Below are 18,591 nucleotides of genomic sequence, written 5' to 3' on the forward strand. Positions count from 1 at the left end.
AGCATCATTTGTTGAAAAGATTCTCCTTTTTCTACTGAATTGCCTTTGAACCTGTGTTGAAAATCACTTGTCCATATATGTATAAATAAGCCTCTTAAACCGTCCAGGGCCTGGCAGTAGGGAAAACCACTAAAGAAAGCTGAGGACTCTGGGATCCCAAATGGTCTGGGCAGTTGCCTTCTGGTATGAAACTTAGGCTCAAGCTTTGGAGTCTTTAAGGGTATCTTCAGGACTTCCCTGGTGATACAGTGGTTAAGAATCCGCCTGCCAATGCAGGGGACACGGGTTCGATCCCTGGTCTGGGAAGATCCCACATGCTGTGGAGCAACTAAGCCCATGTGCCACAACTACTGAGCCCGCGTGCCACAACTACTGAAGCCCACATGCCTAGAGCCCATGCTCCACAACAAGAGAAGCCACCGCAATGAGAAGCCCGAGCACTGCAACAAAGAGTAGCCCCCGCTCAACCATAACTAGAGAAAAGCCCGCGCAGAGCAACGAAGACCCAATGCAGCCAAAAATAAATAAATAAATTTATTTATTAAAAAAAAAAAGTCTATCTTGAACTTTCCCTGGGAGTCCATCAGGAGTGGACCTGCAGAGTGTGCCAACCTTGGGAGAGTTGAGGAGATAATCCCTGAAATCATTTTTGGTAGGGCTTAATTCTCTCACTGTCCTCTATTGAGCAAGGCTGGAGAGTACATAGAAAGTACCTTTCTAGATCCACAGGAAAGGTGTTAATTCAGTACATGCAGTGGGTTCTTTAGGACATGGGGCTTAATACTCTTCTGCAATTCTGGTTGAGAAGGGCTGCTGGACCAAGAAGGGCTAGGAGACCGAGACTTGGAAACCTGGGAGGCCTCATCACTTCACAGAATCCACAGTCGCCCGGGCTTGGGCGAGTTCTGGGCCTTTTCCAGTCTGAGATTAGATGTGACTCCAGGCAGTGGTAGAGTTGACAACAGACTGCCACTCTCTAGACCAGGGGTCCCCAACCCCTGGGCCGCGGACCCCTACCAGTCTGCAGCCTGTTAGGAACCAGGCCGCACAGCAGGAGGAGAGCAGCGGGTAAGCGAGCGAAGCTTCATCTGCCGCTCCCCATCACTCACATTACCGCCTGGACCATCCCCCAGCCCACCGCTGTCCGTAGAAAAATTGCCTTCCATGAAACCGGTCCCTGGTGCCAAAAAGGTTGGGGACCGCTGGACTCCAGTTCTTCCGTGCTCAACACCAGGCATCTTGGGACCTGTCCAGAGTGGAGACACCTACTCTCCTAGAGGCTGCAGGCTGGACAACACGCTGCTGCCTTCTGGAGCTGCCGTTGGCAGCAATCCTCCCTGTCTGAGAGCAGTCAGGGCAATGAGGTGACCTGCCCAAGGCTAAACTGCCACAGGAGCGCTTCCTGTGCCCGGGGTCTCTCCCATCCCTCGAGGACTCTTGCCCGGCCTTGCCAGGATCTGTGTTGTCTCCTGCCAGGCCTTGTAGACAGAAAGTTCAGGGCTTGTGTCCTACAGGAATTAGAAGCTTTTGAGGTCCAGCCTGAGCCTCTCAGGAAGAAGGGAGAGCGAGCAAGTTTGGCACTGGGATGCAGGTTTGTGTTAGTGGTGTGCTGTGTACCGGCAGAGTGATTCCCGGGCAAGGGAAACACTTTCTCACAGGCTCCTGCGATGGACCTTGGCCCCTCTTTGTGTCTAGGGTAGTAAACCAGAACCCTCAGCTAACGCACTTCTTGTCTTCCAGGCGCTCCTAGCAGGCATGCGGAACCGGGAGAACAGCTCGCCCTGCCAGGGCAACGGGGAGCAGGCAGGCAGGGGCAAGAGCTCGGGCTCCGTGTGGCCGGGCGAGGAGGAGCCCAGCAACGACGTGACCACGCCCTCCTACAAGAAGCCTCTGTACGGCATCTCGCACAAGATCATGGAGAAGAAGAACCCTCCCACCGGAGACGCGCTTAACACGTTCGAGCTCTTCGAGAAGGCGAACCCCAGGAACAGCCCCTCACCGCTGCGGCTCCTGAACGAGCCACAGAAGCGGGACGGCGGCGGCGCCGCGGCAGCCACCGACGGTGACCCCAACATCTACTTTCTCATCCAGAAGATGTTCTACATGCTCAACACGCTCTCCTCCAACATGTCGCAGCTGCACAGCAAGGTGGACCTGCTCTCCCTGGAGGTGAGCCGCATCAAGAAGCAGGTGAGCCCCACCGAGATGGTAGCCAAGTTCCAGCCGCCCCCCGAGTACCAGCTCACGGCAGCCGAGCTCAAGCAGATCGTGGACCAGAGCCTGTCGGGCGGCGACCTGGCCTGCCGCCTGCTGGTGCAGCTCTTCCCTGAGCTCTTCAGCGACGTGGACTTCTCCCGGGGCTGCAGCGCCTGCGGCTTTGCGGCCAAGCGGAAGCTGGAGTCGCTGCACCTGCAGCTCATCCGCAACTACGTGGAGGTCTACTACCCATCGGTGAAGGACACGGCCGTGTGGCAGGCTGAGTGCCTGCCCCAGCTGAACGACTTCTTCAGCCGCTTCTGGGCCCAACGGGAAATGGAGGACAGCCAGCCCGGCGGCCAGGTCGCCGGCTTCTTCGAGGCCGAGCAGGTGGACGCCGGCCACTTCCTGGACAGCAAAGACCAGGAGGAGGCCCTGTCCCTGGACCGGAGCAGTACCATCGCCTCGGACCACGTGGTGGACACGCAGGACCTAACTGAGTTCCTGGACGAAGCCTCGTCGCCCGGGGAGTTCGCCGTCTTCCTTCTGCACCGGCTCTTCCCCGAGCTCTTCGACCACCGGAAGCTGGGCGAGCAGTACAGCTGCTACGGGGACGGAGGCAAGCAGGAGCTGGACCCACAGAGGCTGCAGATCATCCGCAACTACACGGAGATCTACTTCCCCGACATGCAGGAGGAGGAGGCCTGGCTGCAGCAGTGCGCCCAGCGCATCAACGACGAGCTGGAGGGCCTGGGGCTGGACGCGGGCAGCGAGGGCGAGCCCCCGCGGGACGACTGCTACGACTCTTCCAGCCTTCCCGATGACATCTCCGTGGTCAAGGTGGAAGACAGCTTCGAGGGCGAGCGGCCCGGCCGGCGGTCCAAGAAGATCTGGCTGGTGCCCATCGACTTCGACAAGCTGGAGATCCCGCAGCCCGACTTCGAGGTGCCTGGCGCCGACTGCCTGCTCAGCAAGGAGCAGCTGCGCAGCATCTACGAGAGCAGCCTGTCCATTGGCAACTTTGCCTCACGCCTGCTCGTGCACCTGTTCCCCGAGCTCTTCACCCACGAGAACCTGCGCAAGCAGTACAACTGCAGCGGCTCCCTGGGCAAGAAGCAGCTGGACCCGTCCCGCATCAAGCTCATCCGCCACTACGTGCAGCTGCTCTACCCGCGGGCCAAGAATGACCGCGTCTGGACACTGGAGTTCGTGGGCAAACTGGACGAGCGCTGCCGGCGCCGGGACACAGAGCAGAGGCGCTCCTACCAGCAGCAGCGCAAGGTCCATGTGCCGGGCCCGGAGTGCAGGGACCTGGCCAGCTATGCAATCAATCCCGAGCGGTTCCGGGAGGAATTTGAGGGGCCCCCGCTGCCCCCCGAAAGGAGCAGCAAGGACTTCTGCAAGATCCCCCTGGACGAGCTGGTGGTGCCCTCGCCCGACTTCCCGGTGCCTTCGCCGTACCTGCTGTCAGACAAGGAGGTGCGCGAGATCGTGCAGCAGAGCCTCTCTGTGGGCAACTTCGCCGCCCGGCTGCTCGTCAGGCTCTTCCCCGAACTCTTCACCGCCGAGAACCTCCGGCTGCAGTACAACCACTCCGGGGCGTGCAACAAGAAGCAGCTGGACCCCACGCGGCTGAGGCTCATCCGCCACTACGTGGAGGCCGTGTACCCGGTGGAGAAGATGGAGGAGGTGTGGCACTACGAATGTATCCCCAGCATCGACGAACGGTGCCGCCGCCCCAACAGGAAGAAATGCGACATCCTGAAGAAAGCCAAGAAGGTGGAGAAGTGATGGGCACCGCGGGCACTGAGCGTTCTGCCGGAGCCCGCGACGTGTCCACAGCCGCGCACCTTACGTCGGCGGGGAGTGGCCTGCTGCATTTGCACACGTGACCGCCCCGCCGGCCACGGCCGCGAGAAAGAAGCCTCGCATTTGGCCTCTTGTACTTACGACTTTTGTCCTGTGTTCCTGGCGGTGCAGCCAGAGTCTGGGGAGGGCCAAGCTGTGATAGCAGAGAGGCCTCAGGAGTCAGGGCTCCCTTTCCTTGGCAGTGTCCTCCCAGTCCCCTCACAATTTGAAATGCAAATCGAGCAGCCCTCTTGGTCCTCTTCCCACGTTTTACATCTTCCACTTTTATCAATTTTTTTTAAGTTAAAAAGAAACCCTTTTTAAGAAAATCATTGGGCTCTGTGGAGGCCATTTTACTTAGAAAAAAAATCTTTTAAATATTTGAGATGAAGTACTGTAAGATGACTTCAGTTGCTGGGAATTTTTTTTTTTTTAAGACGGTTTCAGATAAATGAAATTTTTAGAAGTGCCATGTTCATGCATGATGGCTAATAGCTTCAGGTGTCGTAGAGACGGATTTTACTGACCTTGTCTTTTACATCGGATTTTGGAAGAGTCAGGATGCCTCTTGGATGGCGGTGGAGGGGATGGAATAGTGCGATGTCTTTCTGACCATGGTCAGTCACCTTCTCCCTCCCACTGTGGTGCCGAGGAAGGGGCTTAAGGGGCGGCCTGGCCTGGCCTGGCCCACACTGCTGCGCCGGTAGAATGTTGTGCTCACTCTGTAGACGAGAACACTGGATGATGATGATGATGATGATGATGATGATGATATGAATGTAGAGAGACGTGGAAACACGTTCACAATGTCTTCATTTGAGCTGTGTCCTCCCACTGCCCCCTTTCCTCTCTAGGCAAGGATGCTGTTGGAGGGGCAGACACATTACCTTGGAAAAGTGTGTGTGGATATTTGGCTTCTTGTTTGATCTAAGGATGGGCCCCTTTGGGCTCACCAAGAACTGTTTACTTTCCATGTGTGTATTTGTACAAAACAAAACCCGGGTTCTGGGAGCTATGGTGACTTCACCACCCCTCAGTGTCAGCTCCGCCAGTCAGTACACATCCTTGTTCCTCAGGGCGGGCCCAAGCCTTGGGCTTTCTTGGGGATACCTGGTATTGGAAGGACACAGGCCATCTCAAATGGGGCTCCCATATCCCTTCCCAGGGTCCACTCAGAGCTTTCCCTTTGGGCCCTCAGAAGGTCCTGCTGTCCTACATCTGGCTGGTCCCTTGGCCTTGGGATGAGACACCTCTTTTCTCTCCCCTGGTTGGGAAGGTCACTTTGCTCCAGGCCAGCGGCATGCTCTCCAGGATTCCAACCTGGAGGAAACTCCCCAACAGGTAAAGTCCTTAATATAAAAACAATACTTTTACCTACCTGACTGTGGGGGCCAGTGCCTAAGAGGGAAAGGAAACAGTCTAACCCAAACAAACACAGTACATCATACCAGAAAGCTAGAAAATGAATTGAATCACACAGGGTAGTCCTAAAGCCCTTGTGGAATGTTACTGATTTAATAATCTAATGGCTTAATATTTTGCTACCTTAAAATGCAGAAAAAATAGAAACAATCTATGACTTTTCTTCATACAGATAAGGACTTCAGTTTCAGTGGCTGTATGACAGAATTTTGCCTGCACCCAGCGGGCAGTTTTTTTTTTTTTAATATGACAAGATTCTGAGCAGTGTAAAGTTGCTGATCTAACTTTAGTAAATTTGCTTTTAAATGTCATTTACAGATTATTTCTGTTGAAACTGCGGACCTAAATTATTGCAATTTAGAAATGCACAGGGACTTAATAAATGACTGTCTCCCCACGCACCCACATGTGCACACACACATTTCTTAGTAAAAAACTGAAGTGAGAGGAAGGGGACCGACATGAATAACAAGCTCAACCTCTTTGTGCCTGGAAAGGAGGAGGACTGAAGCAGCCAGAGACTCACTTCCCCTCTCCTGGGCCTTCCTCTATGCCTTAGTCTCTCCAGCACATAAATGCATGCCTGCGCGCGCGCGTGCACACACCCAAAGATGGCAGTGGCACTCTCTCACCCACCAGCCCTGTGGGCAGGAGGGTGCCATGGAATTTGTTCTGGTCTCTAGGATGTATCCAAGAGGATTCCAAGCCATGTGAAAATTGCCCTGCTTTCTAGAGGGTGGAATGTGACCCTGCAACTTCAGAAGCACAATCATTTAATAATTAAAAAAAAAAAAAAAATCATCCTATCTACCCACGATAGAGACATCAACAGGTTCTAGGAATGAACTATGTCTCTTTAGAACCTAAAGCATGTTCAATTTTTGGAAACCGTGTTTTGGTGGTTTCCTTAATACCTTTCCTTGTAGGGCTTCTTCCCCCCAAATCTTAGCGTCCCTTCCAGTGAAGAGAGGTGGACACAGTCTGTGAGCTGTTTCTTGTCTCTCTGGACTGACTCATCAGGAACCGCCTGTGGGTCCCGTGTCTGTCTGTGTGGTGTCCTCAGAGCTCCAGCCATACAGGTGGGCTCCAGGGCCAGTTTTTTTTACACGAAGCAATAGAAGTACAAAATACTAAATTTTTTTCAAAATTTAATGTTTTCCATAAAATCTGTTGGCAAAACCCCGTCTCCCTCCCCATCTAAATTCTTTGATTTTTACTTGTTTGCTTTTTTTGGAATGTTTCCCCCTCATGTCCAGAGGACTAAAGAAGTAGCACAGATACATTTCTGATGTTGAGTAAAATAGCAAGTCACAATAGGTGGTAGTGTCCCATGTTTTTCTCCGTTAGTAAGTTTTAAAAGAATGTATGAAGATAGTCATGAATGTACTAAGTGTTCTAATCCTGCTTCAGTTCACTTTGGCTGTGTCTACATGACAACACACGTTTGACAGGGAATAAAGTCGTGTCCAGTGTCATGGGTGTTAGTGTGCCCCTTTCCCCTTCAGTGTTGGCTCCAAACCTTCCTTTCTTTTTAAGTTTGGGGGGAGGGGCACCACCTCAGCAGCAATCATCAACCAACCAATGGGATCTACTTAGTGGTGAATGGATTAGCTGTTTAAATGCTAGGAGTCACTGGCCTACCCTAGCACAGCATGGCCACTCGGGTTCCTGCAGAGATGGCCTCGGTTTCCACCTTTGCCCCCAAATGTTTACTTCTTGCCTGATTGAGGAGGAGGGTCTCGGGACCCCGGATTGGAGGCCATTGAGCTCTTACCCTGCCTCGCTGTATAGATGGATGATATGGAGTGGGCACGGGGTGGGGGCCGAGGGGCTCCGACTGTCACGTGGAGATACTTGCCTCTTGTAGATCCAGCCTTAATGTTCTTCTGACATCCTAGTGACAGCAGACCCTGCACAAAGTGGATATCAGAATTAATACTGTGAGGAGACAAAATAATGAGTATAGTTTTACCAAAGATAATATCGCATAATGTCTGCATTTTACCATTGATTTGAGTGCATCCTTAGAAAACTGAATGTAACAAAAACCCAGGACATTTTTGGAAACTGTATGCTCTCTAGCAACTTTGTGTGAATTTTTATACAAGCACTGTTTTATGAGTTATATAAAATGTTATAAAAATAGAAAATATATGGTCTCGTAACATCTTATTTTCTTAAGGCAGAGGTCTCGGAATGTCTGGGTCTGTTTGTCTTTGCGTGCGGCCTCCCCCCTCCCCCCTCGTCCCCGGGGAGGGCGCGGGCACTCGGGGCACCTCGGCCTCTCGGACTTAACGCGCTCTGGGTATCGGGGTGCAGTTTGTCACAGCCCAGTGACTGAGACGTCTCCACACAAACGGCTTCCTGGCCATGCAGTAGGGGCGCGGCTGACTGCCCCCCTTTCCTGGTCGGGTGCCAGACCCGCCCTGCTGTTAAACTAGCAGAGCTTCAGTTCACTCTTCTTTTTTTCCACTTTGGATTAAATGAGATTTCGTTCCTCAAAGCTAACGTATTATTAACTGGTAACAAAAGGATGCATATTTTTTTCTCGCCTCTTTGGCGAATTATAAATCATTAAATAATACTTCACAGTAAAAATAAGGTCTCAAGCTATCGGAGCAACACTGTTTCGGATCCGGGGTTCGCGCGGGCTGAAGTGAGTCGTGGCCTGCGATTGGAGCCCGCCGCCTCCAGGGCGGGAGCGCTCAGCCCTGAGTCCTGACACCTGTGCTGTAAGCCTCGCGCAGGTCAGGGCTGGTCGGGGCTGGAGCCTCAGACATTTACTCCGTGAGCAGGTTTAAGCAAGACTTGAAGGAAGACTAAATTCTTTAGGTCCATTCTGGCTGAGGGTATCTTTGTTTTCGACCAAAAGAAAAGAAAAAAGTCCCTTTCCTCAGCTGCCGCGAAGGTGCTCGCTGCTTCCGAGGAAGCGGAGGCCGCACGGGGGCGGGAGGCCCGCCCTTCAGCCGCGACTGGCGCCGCCCCCGGCGCCCCGCCGCCCAGCGCTCGCCCGCGCCGCGGCCTCAGTCTCCGAGCCCGCCTGCATCTACTCGGCTCCCGGTCTGCACGACGAGTGACGCGACGGCCACGGAGGGTAAGATCAATGCCCTCATTAAAGCAGCCCGCGTAAATGTTGAGCCTTTCTAGCCAGGCTTGTTTGCCGCGGCTCTGGCCAGTGTCAACCTCAGGAGCCTCATCTGCAAGGCGGGGGGGGCAGGCGGCCCTGCCCGCTCCAGCGCCGCTGCCCCAGCTGAGAAGAGAGCAGAAGCAAAGAAAGAAGAATCTGAGGAGTCTGATGATGACACGGACTTTTTTTTTTTTTTTTTTTTTTGACTAAACATAACACGTTCAACAAAAAGCTGAACTGTTAAAAAAAAAAAAAGCTGAACTCTTTGCTTCTGTTGGTCTTGCAAAAAAAAAAAAATCAGAGAATTTCAGTATATGTGGTTTCACTTGTAAAAGCGGTTCTCAGAAATAAGAGCGCCACACCAAATTATCCTGAAGATTGGAACGGTGAGATGCAATGGACTCTTTAAGAGAGCTTCCAGAGAAATCTAAAATCCTTCGGCCAGTGGTGGGAACGAACATTCATTGCCTGCTTGCTGTGACGGCAGTGTTGGGCTTACCTAACGTTCGTGGAGTATATACAACAGTGCCAAGACACACTGCTAAGAGCTGCACCTGGGTCACGGCTTGTAATCATCTCAGAGGCCCTGTGACGTAAGTTCCCTAATTACGCCGGTCGAGACAAGAAAGCTAAGGCCCTGAAGGGTATGTGTGTTATCTCATTTAATTCTCATAAAAACTCAGTGTCTTGGGCAATGCCATTATCTCCGTTTTGTGGTGAGGAAGCAGAAAGAAGGTTTACAGACCAAGTTCACACAACTGGCAAACTTCAGTGCCAGGATTTGAACCCAAGTTTGTCTCGTTCCGCCATACCATCTCAGAAACTAAACACCCCAGAGCCACACACAATACACAGAGATTCACACCTGAAACCAGTTACAAGTCAGTGGTGTCCTGTCACCCACATCCTCTAAGCCCCAGTTTGTCTGATCTTAGATATGGGGGTACCGGTTCTCAAATTGCCCTGGGTGAAATAATTGTGGCAATTGTGGACAGACATGTTCTGGTAAGAGTACATTTTTTGAGATGGTGAAAGTAGCTGCCATGGATCAGATTCCTTAGGAGCAGAGCCTGAGACTAGAATTCTTGTGCAATTGATTGAGGACCTGCTCCCAGGAGATGGGAAGCAGGACGGGCCCAGGGAAGGCTGTGAGCAAGAGTGTGGTCTCCTCTGCAGTCCGGCCTCATTGCCATCCACTGGGGGGCCCTAGAACATGAATTGTTTGGCAGAATTAGTACCAGGTGCAGCAAAGGGGCCAGTTGGTCGGTGAGGTCTTCTCCAGGGAAAGGGCTAGCTCACCTGGCAGGGTGGCTCCCTTTGCCAAGGGCAGTGTTCCAGAAGGGCCATTGTGAGTGGTTAGCTGGCTCTCAGCAGCGAGGGCACGGGTGCGCTGGAAAGGGAATCTGGGTGGGACTCCATCAGCATCCACTAAGGGGCAGAACCACCAGAGGGCACGTTACCCCAGAGGTTCTGATTCTGTCGGACTGGGGTGGTGCCTAAGCATTTGCATTTCTAACGAGTTCCCAGGTCATGCTGGTGCTGATGTCCAGGGGCTGCAGAACCACTACATGACAGTGACTTCGAAAAATACACTGTGTACATCTCAGAAACTGAAGGCTTAGCACTTTCCTGATTAGTAGAAATAGATCTGAGCTGAAATAAGTGGTTTCCTGTTGTGTTCAAATAAAACTGACCTTTTTTAAAATTACAAATTATAAGTTTATTAATGAGGAGTACTTAATACTATGAAACAGGTGGATTGGTCCTTGTTGGAGTTGTCAGGGAAAACTTCCCCAAGGAAATGGATAACTAGCCTAGATTTGAAAATGAGGAATTAATTAGGTGAAAAGTTCAGCATGCAAACAAGCTTTGGGGTACAAGGAGAACCCCTTAGGAAACAATAAAAGGAAGCCAATGGGGCTGGAACTAGAGGAGGAGGAGGAGTTTCGTGAACCTGCAGAATAAGTCCAGGGCTGGATGACTGTGTTTTCACCAAATTGTCCTTGGATCCGTATGAAAAGAAGAAACCCTTCACCTGTTCTAAGTAGGGAGGGGAATATTCTGTTCTGATACAATCGTGTTGAACTCTGCCTTCTCAGCCCAATAAGGCTGCCTTGCTCTGCTGGTGTTCTAGTCACTTTGCCATCCTGACTTCTTAACTAGTGATAAACTAAATCTTAGCTTTCAGGTCAGTGGGAAGAGGCAGGTTTACAAATGCTTCAGCATCAGGGCTTAGGGTCACTGGCCAAGTGTGGTAGCTTTTGCCAGAACATTTCTGCAGGGGGAGGCCTGTCCATTGCTTTTATTTTAAGGAGCAGGAATTTGTTCTTCTAGAGTGTGTAGTCCAGATGGTGAACTGTGTCCTTGACAGAGGTTGAGAACATGGAATGCCACAGCGTCTCCTTCCAGAAGCTTCTGTGGTGTGGCAGCTGTGTATTCAGAAGTGACGGTGGGGACTTAAATTATAGGGAGTTGTGTTTTTCAGAAGAGCTCCCATTCTCTAAGCTCCTGCAGTGGGTCAGGAATGTGCTAGGGATGTGACATACGTTATTTCATTTATTCCTCACGGAAACCCTGTGGGATAGATATTTGTATTCCCCATCTGACAGATGGGGATGCTTTCAGAGGTTAAGTAACTTGGTCAAGGTCACAATGCTGGCAGAGCTGGGAGCCTCTAATGATGGCCAGGCTGACTCCCCAGTTTGTGCTCTTGACTTCCACGCTGCCGCTTATGTAGCTGCGTGGACTAAATCTGTTCGTCTGTCTGCCTGGTGGTTCCCGGCTGTTTAACTTGGGGTTTTGCTGACTGTCCACAGTCGCTGAGCTTCTGGATCCACCCCAGTCAGAGTATCTGACTCAGGAAACCTCTCAATGCCACAGGAAATAGAACAAGGAATGCAGTAAGAATCATCTCTGCCCCTAAAGGAAGTTCATTCATTTAGCAAAAATATTTGTAACCCCTACTATCTCCTGGGCACCGTTTCACGATTCTGGCAAGCCTCGTTAGTTGGTAGGTACGAAGCCTGTTTGAGCTTGGAGAGAAGGTTCTGAGTACAAAACCTGATGCCTCTTGCCTTCGGTTGATTTTCAAGGTGCATGTGGGTATAAGCAGGCTGAGGACATCGGCTCTGCCCGGGTGCAGACAGCTGAGGCCGTGGCAGGAGGACAGGGCCGGGCTTTGGACTGAGGCACACCTGCCGGAGTGTAGGTTCCTGACTCTCCTGTCTCTCACAGGCTGAAACACAGTTGCTAAGTATCCTGCTATTTCTGACGTGAGGTATTAAACCCAGGTCTCCCCACTGTATCTGACCAGCTGATATCTCAGTGCAGGCACAGTGCCAGGCATGACAAGGCATATCTTTCAGCATATGGTGATGGCTGCCTTGTCTTCAGATAATTAATACTGATTGCTTGAGTACAAAGAATTGGCTGCTATTATTGTAGTCTCACCTTTGATTTATCTGTCTCAGAATCAAGAGTTAAGGGATTCTGAGTGGGACTCCAGAAATGGGCTTTACCAGTCCAGACTTCTAAACAGAAATTGCCCATTTTAGATACTTGCTGTTCTACTCTGACTGCAGTCAGTCTTCGGGCCTTCACTTGTCTGCCCTGGGGAAGGTTCCTCCACCTTTAAGGATAAAGTCCCAGGATCGAAGGTCCATTGGATACAGTTGACATCTCTACAAGGGAATCAAGAAGTGCATTGTGAGTGATCCGTGTCCTCGGGATCTTGCAAAATTGTTGACTTTCACCATCCGTCTTTTGATATACCTGCTCTGTTAACTAATAACGAACAAAAAAACTTAAAACAAGACAGGGCCATCAAGCGTGTTTTTGAGAGGAACAGGAGAGTGGCAGTCTCAGAAAGCTGTGTCCAATTTCAGAGCCCTCAGAGAAATGCCAAGCACAGACTGGTTGTAGCAGCTACTAAAAGGCAGAAAGCACAGGCTGTGGAGAGAACTTACGAAGAGTGTATGTCAAACTAACTATATCTCTTTATACTCATAATTAGACTGGCAAAAATTAGAAAGCTGGGTCATGCCAGGGGCTGGGTGAGGCTGTGAGTCTATAGGCACTTTGGGTATTGCTGGTGGGAAGGCAGCCTGGTGCAGCCATCCTGGAGAGTAAGCAGCACTGTTTTTTGTGGTGAGGGGAGTTGGGTGGGAGAATGTCACTGGGAGAGTGGGTGGGCAAAATGTGGTGGATGTACTCCAGTATTTATCATGCAGCAGTGAGAAGCAATGGATTAGATGTGCCTCGAGTGCCATGGATGGGCTTCGTGAAGAAAGTAAGATACAAAATGAAATATATAGTAATGTCATTTATGAAATTTAAAATATATTTTATTTTATTTATAATAAATATAATTATATTTATAATATATAAATATATTTATAATATGTGCACAGAACAAAACATTTTATAAGAATGCATACCAACAAAAAGATACACATTAAACACATCAGAATGATTAGCTAAAGTAAGGGAGGAGGACATGTGGAACTATGTGAGAACAAGAAAAGAGAAAAGATAACTTGAAAGAAGAACTTGGAGGGTGGGTACTGGTGCCCCGGCATCTCCCAGTGGAAACTCTTGTGGGTGCGCCTCCCCATTCCACCCAGGGGTGTGCTGGTAAATGTGTGACAACTGGCTCTCCAAGGGAAAAATCCATTCTGTTTCACGGTGCTTGCTGATTTCCAAGGTGAAAATCCTCCTACCGTGGCTCATCTTAAGCCACCCATGTGACTCGAAAGCCGTTTGGGAGATGCTCACATTCTGCTCTGTGGAGTCTGCTCAGTGGAGTTTCTAATTTCTCAAGATGGTCAGTAAGCTGACTGATAATCCTGGCAGTAACTTTTTTTTTTTAATTTTAATTTTATTGGAGTATAGTTGATTTACAATGTTGTGTTAGTTTCAGGTGTACAGCAAAGTGATGGTTATACATATACATATATTCATTCTTTTTTAGATTCTTTTCTAAGTTATCCCAGAATATTCAGTAGAGTTCCCTGTGCTATACAGTAGGTCCTTGTTGGTTATCTATCTAATTCTGACAGTAACTTTTTGAAAGCCAAAATACATACGACCAAGATAAGGCAGGACTTCCGTAGAGTGTCTCTTTACTTGCCTTGTATACATTGCACACCCTTTAAGAAAGTTCATAGAAGATACACCACCTCTCCAAAGGAAATCTGTTTTGTTTTTAGTTTCTTGAAAAATGGTAGTTTCTATTCCCTCAATCATTATTGACCAGATAAACCATGACCTAAGAATTTTCCCCCAAATGTCTACTTTTCTCCCCAGAATGCTAAAAATATAATGGAACTATTCCCTAGCTGTCTATATAATTTTCCATGGAAGATGGTAAATGCTATTTGGCAGAGAAATGCAATTAGCATCACATTGCCCAGGGGAGAGCTATTTCTTTGAAGGGATTAACCATTACTGGTAAAAGGATTGGACAGGCCTCTACGGCAGCAGTCCCCAACTTTTTGGCACCGGGGACCGGTTTCATGGAAGACAAATTTTCCACAGCCAGGGGGGTGCGTGTTGGGTTCATGTGGCAATGCGAGCTATGGGGAGTGAAGGGGAGTGGCAGATGAAGTTTCGCTTGTTCGCCCGCCGCTCACCTCCTACTGTGCGGCCCGGTTCCTAACAGGCCGCAGACTCGTACCAGTCCGCGGCCCAGGGGTTGGGGACCCCTGCTCTACAAAAATAGTCATAACTTTAAATTGTTCATCCTTAAAAAACTGCAAACATACACTAGAAGCATTTTCAGACTTTCCTGGGAAAGCCAGACATTTTTTATTTTTATTATTTTTTTAATTGAAGTATAGTTGATTTACAATATTGTGTTAGTTTCAGGTGTACGGCAAAGTGATTCAAATATATATATATATATATATACACACACACACACACATATATGTATACTTTTTCAGATTCTTTTCCATTATATAAATATTGAATGTATTTCCCTGTGCTATGCAGTTAATCCTTGTTGTTTATCTATTTTATGTATAGTAGACTGTATCTGTTAATCCCATACTCCGAATTTGCCCCTCCTCTCCTTTGGTAACCATAAATTTGTTTTCTATGTCTGTGAGTCTGTTTCTGTTTTGTAAGTAAGTTCATTTGTCTTATTTTTTAGATTCCACATATAAGTGATATCATATAATATTTGTCTTCCTCTGACTTACTTCACTCAGTATGATAATCTCTAGGTCCATCCATGTTGCTGCAAATGGCAATATTTCATTCTTTTTTATGGCTGAATCATATTCCATTGTACATATATACCACTTCTTCTTTATCCATTCATCTGTCGATGGGCACTTGGGTTGTTTCCATGTCTTGGCTATTGTAAATAGTGCTGCAATGAACATTGGGGTGCATGCATCTTTTCAAATAGAGTTTTCTCTGGATATATGCCCAGGAGTGGGATTGCTGGATCATATGGCAACTCTATTTTTAGTTTTTTGAGGAAGCTCCATACCGTTTTCCATACTGGCTGCACCAACTTACATTCCCACACCAACAGCGTAGGTGGGTTCCCTTTTCTTCACACCCTCTCCAGCATTTATTGTTTATGGACTTTTTTTTTAAAGAATATATTTCATTCTTTATTTATTGGCTGCACTGGGTCTTCGTTGCTGTGTGCAGGCTTCCTCTAGTTGTGGCGAGTGGTGGCTACTCTTCATCGCAGTGCGCAGGCTTCAGTAGTTGTGGCGCACGGGCTTAGTTGCTCCGCGGCATGTGGGATCTTCCCAGACCAGGGCTCGAACCCGTGTGCTCCGCATTGGCAGGAGGATTCTTAACCACTGTGCCACCAGGGAAGCCCTGTTTATGGACTTTTTAATGATGGCCATTCTGACCTGTATGAGGTGGTACCTCACTGTAGTTCTGATTCGCATTTCTATAATGATTAGCAATGTTGAGCATCTTTTCATGTGCCTGTTGGCCATCTGTACGTCTTCTTTGGAGAAATGTCTATTTAGGTCTGCTCATTTTTTGATTGCATTGTTTGGTTTTTGTTATTGAGTTGTATGAGCTGTTTGCATATTTTGGAAATTAAGCCCTTGTTGGTCACATCATTTACAAATATTTTCTCCTAGTCTGTAGGTTGTCTTTTCCTTTTTTGTTTATGGTTTCCTTTGTTGTGCAAAAGCTTATAAGTTTGGGGACTTCCCGGACTTTCCTGGTGGCGCAGTGGTTAAGAATCTGCCTGCCAATGCAGGGGACATGGGTTCGAACCCTGGTCCAGGAAGATTCCACATGCTGCAGAGCAACTGAGCCCATGCGCCACAACTACTGAGCCTGCGCTCTAGAGCCTGCATGCCACAACTACTGAAGCCCATGTGCCTAGAGCCCATGCTCCGCAACGAGAAGCCACCGCAATAAGAAGCCCACGCACCACATCAAAGAGTAGTCCCTATTCGCTGCAACTAGAGAAAGCCTGCACATGCACACAGCAACAAAGACCCAATGCAGCCAATAATTAATTAATTAATTAAAAAAAAAGTTTGGGGGCTTCCCTGTGGTCCAGTGGCTAAGACTCCACGCTCCCAATGCAGGGAGCCTGGGTTTGATCCCTGGTCAGTGAAATAGATCCCACGTGCTGCAGCTAAGAGTTCGTATGTTGCAACTAAAAGATCCTGCATGCCACAACTAAAGATTCTGCATGCTGCAACTAAAGATCCTGCACGCCTCAATGAAGATCCCGCATGCAGCAGCAAAGAGCCAGCGCAGCCAAATAAATAAATAAATATTTTTTTTAAAAAAACCCTTATAAGTTTGATTAGGCCCCATTTGTTTATTTTTGCTTTTATTTAAAATAGATTTTATTTATTTATTTATTTATTTATTTATTTATTTATTGGCTGCATTGGGTCTTCCGTGGCTGTGCACGGGCTTTTTCTAGTTGCCAAGGGCTTCTCATTGCAGTGGCTTCTCTTGTTACGGAGCACAGGCTCCAGGCACACAGGCTTCAGTAGTTGTGGCACATGGGCTTCAGTAGTTGTGACACACAGGCTTAGTTGCTCCGCGGCATGTGGGATCTTCCCGGACCAGGGCTCGAACCCATGTCCCCTGCATTGGCAGGCGGATTCTTAACCACTGTGCCACCAGGGAAGCCCCTGCTCTTATTTCTATAGCCTTGGTAAACTGACCTAAGAAGACATTGGTATGACTTATGTCGGAGGATGTTTTGCCTGTGTTCCCTTCTAGGAGTTTTATGGTGTCATGTCTTATATTTAAGTCTTTAAGCCATTCCGAGTTTATTTTTGTGTATGGTGTGAGGATGTGTCCTAACTTCACTGATTTACATGCAGCTATCCAACTTTCCCAACACCACTTGCCAAAGAAACTGTCTTTTCTCCATGGTATATTCTTGCCTCTTTTGTTGAAGATTGACCATAAGTGTGTGTTTATTTCTAGGCTCTCTATTCTGTACATTGATCTATATGTGTTTTTGTGCCAGTACCACACTGTTTTGATTACTGTTAAGTTTGTAGTACTGTCTGAAGTAAGGATTATGCCTTCAGCTTCATTCTTTTTCCTCAGGATTGCTTTTGTGGTTCTACATAAATTTTAGGATTATTTGTCCTAGTTCTGTGAAAAATGTCATGGGTAATTTGATATGGATCGCATTAAATCTGTAGATTGCTTTGGGTAGTATGGCCATTTTAACAATATTAATTTAACAATATTAATCCTTCCAATCCAAGAACATGGGATATCTTTCCATTTCCTTGAATCATCTTCAATTTCCTTTATCAGTGTTTTATAGTTCTCAGCATATAAGTCTTTAATCTCCTTGGTTAGGTTTATTCTTAGGTATTTGTGGTTTTTTTGGGTTTTTTAAAAATTTTATTTATTTTTGGCTGCATTGGGTCTTCATTGCTGTGCGCAGGCTTTCTCTAGTTGTGGCAGGCGGGGGCTACTCTTTGTTGTGGTGCACGGACTTCTCACTGCGGTGGCCTCTCTTGCTGCGGAGCACGGGCTCTAGGCGTGCAGGCTTCAGTAGTTGTGGCATGCGGGCTCTAGAGCGCGGGCTCAGGAGTTGTGGCTCACAGGCTTAGCTGCTCCACGGCATGTGGGATCTTCCCGGACCAGGGCTCGAACCCGTGTCCCCTGCATTGGCAGGCGGATTCTTAACCACTGCGCCACGAGGGAAGCCCCTAGGTATTTGTTTTTTGTTTTTGTTTTTCTTTTGAAGTGATTTTAAACGAGATTTTTTTTTTTTACTTTCTGATATTTCATTGTTAGTGTAAAGAAATGCAACAGGTTTCTGTATATTAGTCTTGTATCCTATCTTTTTTTTTTAAATTTATTTATTTCATTTATTTTTGGCTGCATTGGGTCTTCGTTGCTGAGCGCGGGCTTTCTCTAATTGCGGTGAGCGGGGGCTACTCTTTGTTGCGGTGCACAGGCTTCTCATTGCAGTGGCTTCTCTTGTCACGGAGCAAGGGCTCTAGGCGCGCGGGCTTCAGTAGTTGTGGCACGCGGGCTCAGTAGTTGTGGCTCACGGGCTCTAGAGTGAAGGCTCAGTAGCTGTGGCACATGGGCTTAGTTGCTCCACAGCATGTGGGATCTTCCCGGACCAGGGCTCGAACCCGTGTCCTCTGCATTGGCAGGCGGATTCTTTTTTTTTTTTTTTTTTTAATTTTTATTTTTATTTATTTATTTATTTATTTTTAATTTATGGCTATGTTGGGTCTTCGTTTCTCTGCGAGGGCTTTCTCTAGTTGTGGCAAGTGGGAGCCACTCTTCATCGCTGTGCGCGGGCCTCTCACTATCGCGGCCTCTCTTGTTGCGGAACACAGGCTCCAGACATGCAGGCTCAGCAATTGTGGCTCACGGGCCCAGCCGCTCCGCGGCATGTGGGATCCTCCCAGACCAGGGCTCGAACTCGCGTCCCCTGCATTAGCAGGCAGATTCTCAACCACTGCGCCACCAGGGAAGCCCTGGCAGGCGGATTCTTAACCACTGCGCCACCA

The 18,591-nt window shown here is 48.6% G+C and overlaps 1 protein-coding gene across 6 annotated transcripts in view; it reads left to right on the plus strand.

The window, feature by feature from the left end:
• The window catches only part of BEND3 (BEN domain containing 3), a 103,790-nt gene that overhangs the window by 38,055 nt on the left and 47,144 nt on the right, over positions 1-18,591 (plus strand). For 4 of the 6 annotated variants that reach the window (XM_082475154.1, XM_082475151.1, XM_082475152.1 and 1 more), the window contains one exon: positions 1,741-15,825. In XM_082475154.1, the coding sequence (XP_082331280.1) occupies positions 1,741-3,987 (2,247 nt within the window). In that variant the 3' untranslated portion in view covers positions 3,988-15,825. Of the gene's footprint in view, positions 1-1,740; positions 15,826-18,591 lie in introns of those variants that run through there. The other 2 variants (XR_014267498.1, XR_014267499.1) reach the window with 1 other exon arrangement.

This window comes from Balaenoptera physalus (genome assembly GCF_965194825.1).
Source record: "Balaenoptera physalus genome assembly, chromosome: 9".
NCBI classification, from domain to species: domain Eukaryota; kingdom Metazoa; phylum Chordata; class Mammalia; order Artiodactyla; family Balaenopteridae; genus Balaenoptera; species Balaenoptera physalus.